The sequence below is a fragment of the Dipteris shenzhenensis genome, chromosome 30 (genome assembly GCF_047967505.1).
Source record: "Dipteris shenzhenensis isolate YYH24624 ecotype China chromosome 30, Dip_SZ_1.0, whole genome shotgun sequence".
Classification (NCBI taxonomy): Eukaryota; Viridiplantae; Streptophyta; class Polypodiopsida; order Gleicheniales; family Dipteridaceae; genus Dipteris; species Dipteris shenzhenensis.
Window position 1 is genome coordinate 5,437,485 of NC_141625.1, and position 7,209 is coordinate 5,444,693.

The window sequence follows — 7,209 nt, forward strand, 5'->3', positions numbered from 1 at the left end:
CATGGCAGCCTACCTGCTGCACTGCCCATGTGGTAGTCTCTCCCCGTCAGCTTACATATGAACATACGCACCATGTTCATCCAGATTGCTATAGGTATGAATCCCAATTACACTCATTTGGAGGCTAACATGTGGGGCATTGACCTTATTTATCTCAACATGTATGTGAAGCACATATATTTGAACTAGTGGAGGTGAAGGTGGAGCTAGAGATAGATGCACAAATAGAGAAGGGCCTTTCTAATAGTGCTATGATGCCTCCATGCCCTACTCAAAATAGGGAAGGCTATGAGTGGCAAGCCTTGAGTGAAAGGAAAAAAAAAGAAACAAAAGTTTGCTTGAAAGCAGCTTGAAAGAACATCAATAAGAAAGGCCAAACTTTGAGCTCAAGATATATCTTTGGATAGGAAAACGAATGTCTTAGGATACAAGAGGTGCACCATTAGGGATGGTATGCTTAAAGTGAAAACGAACTTAGAAGATAACTTTTTAACAAAAAGATGTCAATCTTTTTATGCCTTCTTAGCATTTGATACTTGATTCAAGCACTATGAAGAAAAAAGAGCGAATGTTAATTGAATTCCCAAGGGCACCCTATTAAATTAGATTGCATTTTACAAAAAATTAATCTGGTATCATCAAATTCCATGGGGAATTTGAAGCAAAAAGAGCGAATGTTAGAATTCCCAAGGGCACCCTATTAAATTAGATTGCATTTTACAAAAATTTAATCTATGTATCATCAATTCCATGGAATGGAAACTTTGCATTCAAAGAGCTACTCAACCTCGACATAATGCCAAACAATCATAGAGGGTTCCTTAACGGTGTCGATAAATTATATATGTTACATTCTCCAATTAAAGCGTGCCTCCAAGGTGTCCACCGTTTTAAAGTGTTGCCTTGTGTATCTCAAAACCAAACCTTTAAATGGGACTTTGGAATTTTTTAATGTTTGCATTGTTCCATTTTCATAGTTAGTCTGCTTCTTCATTATCATCTAATCTTGTTACTTAAATGGCCCAAAAAAAATGTCCATGTATGGCTACCTATTTGGCATGATAGAAAGTATAGCTGGTGGATAGAGATGTTGAGTTATGTGTTGAACTAGTTCACATACAATGACTGAAAAGTGTGGGGTTGTGTGAACATAGTGAAAAGTGTGGAGCAAATTGTGTGAACATGGTAAAGTGAATGCGTGTAACTCGTATCTTGTCACATTGAATGGAATGCGTCAAGAAAGTGAAAGTAGTGTGGAATGGGGCATGACTTTTGTGTTGGGAGCTAATTGGGGAGCCAATTACTTCAAGGTAGGAGGACGTAGGTCCTTGTTTGTGACATCATAGGCCTCATGGGGTGACAGATCAAGATGGCAACTGTTTGAATAGCGTGTTGCCAGTTGTTGAAAATCAAGCTGTGATTCAAGCACACAGTTTAGGGAATGGTCGGTACTGATCTAGAAGGTTTTAAGTGGAGAGGTTGAGTGCCCTAGATGAGAGGAACTGAAGGGGAGAGGATAAGCGATAAGGGGGGGGGGGAACTGGATAAGAAGGAAGGAGGGGGAAGGATTAAAAAAAGGATGGAAGGACGAGGCACAGGATAAGAAGGAATGAAGGGTGATGGGGAAAAGAGGGAACACATGATGAAACACAGAATGGAGAGAAATATTCTAATGACATGGGAATGATGAAATGTGGGAGTAAAGGTAGAAAAACTTTAAAAAGAGTAGATTTTAAGTTTTTCAAGTTTGTCAAATAAAAGTTTCTTGGTTTTTTAATTAAAAAGTTTTCCGAGAAACTAAAAGAACTCCAAGAAGGACCGGTGTGAAGAGGGCGGCCAGGAGGAAAAAGCGGCTATTTTATTTTAAAATTTGTCGAAATACTTAAAAGCTAAAGTCCTTAAGGGCATGGTGTGAAGAGGGCGGCCCGCAGTAAAAAGAAAGGTTATCTGAAGGGGATGACGTGGCGGACGGGGAGTCAAAAGAAGTGGCTAAGGATAGGGGGGACAGGGTGGATAAGGGAGGACGTGGCAGAAGTGACCGGGAACCGGTTACCGGCGGGCGCGAACGAAAAGGGGGGGAGGGGGAGACCGGGAGGAGCCGGTAAATTAAAAAGAGAGAAAAAGGAAAAAAGGGAGGAAGTGTAATTTTCTTGAAAAAAAGAAATTGGTTAATATCTAACAGAAATTGGGGGGAAGGTGCGTTCTTATCTGAAAGGGGATTGTACACGTCATCATCATCTTCTTCATCTTCTTCGGCTTCTTTTTTAAGCTCAGTTTCATCTTCTTTTCGTTGTTCTGTTTCTGTTCTTGCTCTCTTCAATCGATCTGCCCAAGCTTTCGACTCAGAATCTCCCCCTTTTTTCCTCCCTCCATGCCTCTCCCCCCTCCTCCCTCTCTTTCTCCCCTTGTAGCTGCATGACACGGCTCGTCATTTGGCGTCGCTTGCAGCTTGAACGCTACCAGCAACCCGAACTCCGCCTCCTTTCCGACCCTCCTCCTCCCCCTCCTTCCTCTCTTTCCGAATCTCCCCTCTGCGAAAATTCACCGGCTTTGAGACTTTTCCTTCCGCTTTCCTTGCTTGGTCAGTCTCTCGCCCACCAAAATGTCCGTCGCCTATCAAAGCTGGGAAGTGTCCTCCGGGCCGACGGTTGGATACAAAGTCGGACCCCAGGGGAACCATCGTGGTGCCGACGGGTCTAATTACAGGATACACCCTCAACAGGACACTGTCATTCGAGGCTTATCTGCTCTCTCTCTATACATGCAGTCGCATTCTGAGGCAGATGGCTCCCGTGAAGAAAGCAAGTGTCATTTCGAACCTGCGCCTAGAAAAAAAGAGAGCTCATCTTTGGTCCTTGCGCCCCCCCAGACAACCACCAAGACGTTCACTGAAAGAGGTTTACAGAAACAAGAACACGATGTCTGCCCATTATCTCATTCCACCAATGTAACGAGTTGCACAGCATCAAGTGCGAATTTGAGTTCTTCTGATGATACTCATAGACTCGGTCGCTTCTATGGCTTGCCCGAGAGGTTTGGGAATTCTTATTATATCTCTACTCTAGATGTCGTCTCGGAGGACAGACCATGGGAGAACTGCCCGGTAATGGAGGATACCTTGGACGCAGATACCACGTCGTCATCCTGTTCTTTAAGCGATACACCGGGGGATCCTTACCCGTCCGGGGAAGTGAGCCAGGTGGCCTTAGGGGACATGGAGGCTGATAGTGCTTATAAAGAACCCTTAGATGGTTTAAGCTCTCCTGAAGCTTCTCTTCCGTCCAAGTAAGTGGTCAATTTCATTTTGAGTCCGTGATTCGATTGCCAAGTTTGTGGTAAATTTCATTTTGTTAACGTGGTTTTAATTTTATAGAATTGGATACAAAGGGTAGCAGGCTGTTTGTAGTGTTGTTTGAGTATTCACGGCCAATTTATGAATCCGTATGATCGATTCTCTGATGGGTGGGCATGTTTGCTTGTAGATACTTCCGGTCTGTAACTAGGGGTAACATATATAGTCTTATCTGCGGTATAATATGAAATGTCAGGTCTCTCCGACCATTTGGAAGTACTAAATCTTCCACTAGCTTATGCAAGGTGTTTGATGCACCTCATTTTGATAGTCATGATTCATGGAGTCAGCACTTAATAAATTGGTCACCATTGTCATATTCTCTCTTTTTACAAGGAAGATTTCCAAGTCTTTGTGACGTGCCTGGCGTCCAAATGTAACTGTTGTTGAATATTATTGGATGGCCAGTATTGTTTTATAGTGGATTTACGAGTTCTCGGTTTTCGTGCAGGAGAGGGTTATCTCGGTATTTTTCTGGCAAGTCTCGGTCATTCAGCTGCTTGGCGGATGTTGTTTCTGTGAAAGACCTTGCTAAACCTGAGAATCCATATGCTAGGAAACGAAAGAATTTATCAGCTTGCAATGGCAACAGTGATAGGCCTCGACTTCATCCAATGAGAAATGGAGCTGTGGGAATATCAAAGAAGCCACCTCATAGTGGCAAATGTACTCTAGCTTTGGCTGTGGCTATGAGTTCGAAGGAGGCACTAATCGACACAGAGGAGCAGGATTCTCACGCTTATCTTGGGTTTTTGCCAAGGTCACAAAGTAATTCTGCTCCTCCTCCTAGATCTCTTTCGCTGTCTGATTTACAAGGGGCAGGAAACTGCTTTACTCCCCAGTGAACTATGCAGCCCCTGCTTTGGGAGGCTACTTGCTACCCATCAATTACGGACCTTGGCATTTTCATTGATCATGATACTCGTGGTATCGAACAAAAGGGTAGGTGTAGGTTGTTTCTGAATACCCTTGCTAGCAACCGCATACTTCCAAGGTGTGTTTGTATATGCTACCCTCAATGTGGGTGGCTGGACTTGATATAGTGGTCAGGAGGTCTTTCTTTACTCTCCTTGTTGATGCATTGCACCTACAACAATACCTGGCTAGTCAAGGTCAAGGTGATAACGTCCACTTTCATTCACAAACAAACAAGGCGATGTCAATAGGTACAAGTGTAGAATGTTGCTGTGATAAATATCTTTGATGGCGTGCTCTATTTTGTACAGTTAATAAGTAATGAAAATATTTCGTTAAAATTTATACCTTCGCTCGTTTCTTTTTTCTACTCTAAGCAATCTCTCTGAGGACTGGAACTTTCATTAGTATCCTGGGTTTTCAGAATTTACTGAGCTACTCATAGTCAAGAAAACAATGCTTGCTGTACACGAACGCCAAGATGTTAGGTCAAATTTACATCTGTTTTGTATTTTTGAAAAGGAAGGTGTACCTTTTGCGAGGAATAGAGATTGAGGAGGAATATGAAAAAGATACTGGCGGGTCTTGGTAGGTGCTGTTATGTGGAAAAATATTGTACTTATAAAAAAGATTCTGATCTTTTGAGGGTGTGCGAGAAGATAGTTGAGAATATCCTCTGCATGTTGAGGCACAAGAGAGGAAATTGCTACGCATGCAGGATAATGTGAACATGTGCATAGGAAGGAAGAAAAGGAGATCGCAATTTAACGTAATGAAAACATTCATATAGAATGTGTACAATTTTGAGCAGTTGCAATCGATTGCATCAGTGTTTGAGTTAACGCCTCATGCAATCTCTTATAGAATGTTAACCTAGTTTAAGGAACTACTAGTTCTACCCCCCCCCCCCCCCCCCCCTCCTTCCCCCTTCTCCCGGGCCCGCAACCCCTCAAAACAAAATCCCGTAACTCCGAAAGTGGGTTTCATGTTGTGGAAGGAGCCAGTGTTGGGGATTTGGTAAAGCAATCATGTGCTGAATCTGAATGTAAGCAAGCTGAAGATGATGACTTTCAAGGTGATGTTTCATGATGTGGTACTTGAGGTCCACATACTTGGTTCTGTCAATTTGAGCATTGTTATTAGCCGTTGTGATACAGGATGGATTGTCACATGGAGAATATGAATGGAAAAGCCGAGCAAAAACCTAACTTTGCTAAAAAACCAATTAACTACAAGCCTTTCATATTCATAATTGCAGAGAGATCTATTCAGTTTCAGAGGTGGAAATGGTGAGACTACACTGTTTCTTACTGTGCTATATCATAGGGCGGCTAACATATCTGTAAATTTACCCGGATAATTTTTGTCATGGTCTCCTCCCCAATTTGCATTGCACCACCCTGAAAGGCTCGCAATGAAATGGGGCTGCACACAATGTCAAGACCTTGCATGTGGAGAAGTTATCAGCACAGTCGTTGCACAGCTTTCTAGTGAGCAGGTTTGGGATTCTCCGTATGATGTAAAATCTGGGAGGTTGCAAATGCTAAATCAGGGCGGTTAGAGTTGTCGAGATAATGTGGGACAGCTCACATTCCAGATTGAGGGTGTGGAAGGGGACATTGCCTTTGTCAACTTGAGAACGACCTCCATTGGAATGTTGTGGTTTTCACATTTCCATTTGAAAACGTCGAAGAATCTCGGAGATGTACTTTTGGAGCATTGTGATGGATGCACTAAGTTTAACGCTAAATTTGATTCCCAAGGCATACTCAGTTGGATTGAACCATCATCTGTCATTTCAAACTCCATCAGTCTTTTGTCTAAACGAGGAAATCAAGATCATTGGACATTGTCGGCATAGAGGCCAAGAAGACAAAAAGAGAGGCTAGAGCATCTAACAAATATTGTAATCTCATTGCACCATGTGAAACCCATATGTAGAAGAAATGTGTTTAGTTGTCAAGTACTACATCTACAGTCATCATGTAAGTCCATAGAGACTTTGGAGCAAAAAGGGACACCTTGGTTTCAATGCCTGAGGTATGGTTCGGTCGGGCTCTTGCATATAGACTCTTTTCAGCTAGTACAAGATTGTGAAAAGGCTCTTGCATATAGACTCGTTTCAGCTAGTACAAGATTGCTCTTTTCACATCCATTTGATGTCAATACAGACCATGTGCAGCAAATGTTGAGGGCAATTATGAGGTATAAAGGACCTAATTTTAAAAATTGGAGCATAGGTTTCAGATCACCAAAATTTTGTGTGATTCCAGAAGCGGCAAATCAGGCCTTGTATTGAGAAAGCGTATCATCAACGTTGTACTTGTGCTTGAGAAGGGGTTTGGAGGTGATGATGTGACGCTGGGGTGGAGGATCAATGAGGAAGAAGGCATGATTCTTCAAGAAAGAAGGGCATTCATCATCCATGGCTGCATGCCGATGTGGAGCTTTTGGTGTGTTGATAGCTTGTGCCAAGGTGATGGTATTGTCCTCGTGGATGGTGTTGACGTGGGCCGGGTTGCGGATGTGAGCAACAAGAGAGTTTGTGGAGTCACGAAAATGGCGTCCATGTGCCAAACAAGTGGAACAATGAAGGGGAGGTTCTTGAGGTGTCTGCATCGGGATAGGCTATTCTTGGAGTTTAGTAATCAGGCGTGGAAAAGCATCTCAGTTTGCATCTTTGTACGATGGGGAGTCCTCTTGATCATCGGGGTCAATGCTCAACATTTCATGGAGGGCCTTGGACGTTTGGCAGACAAGAATGACACATGGTGGACCATGAGGGAGGGGAGCCCGTTGAGGAATGGGAAAAGGTTGCCATGTGGATGGCGAGACTATCAACACACACACACACGTGCCTTCATATCCATCTTCTTGCGGATTTTGTTGGTCACGTGGACATAGGCGACAAAGTAAAACAAATGTAGATCATCTAAGGAGGG

At 43.1% G+C, this 7,209-nt stretch overlaps 1 protein-coding gene across 1 annotated transcript; it reads left to right on the forward strand.

Moving 5' to 3' along the window:
- Positions 1–2,242: 2,242 nt before the first annotated feature.
- Positions 2,243–4,612, forward strand: LOC147881640 (uncharacterized). The gene is made up of 2 exons (XM_087401617.1): positions 2,243–3,285; positions 3,804–4,612. The coding sequence occupies exons 1-2, from the start codon at positions 2,603–2,605 to the stop codon at positions 4,195–4,197; spliced, it is 1,077 nt and encodes a 358-aa protein (XP_087257743.1). The 5' UTR covers positions 2,243–2,602; the 3' UTR covers positions 4,198–4,612.
- Positions 4,613–7,209: the final 2,597 nt, after the last annotated feature.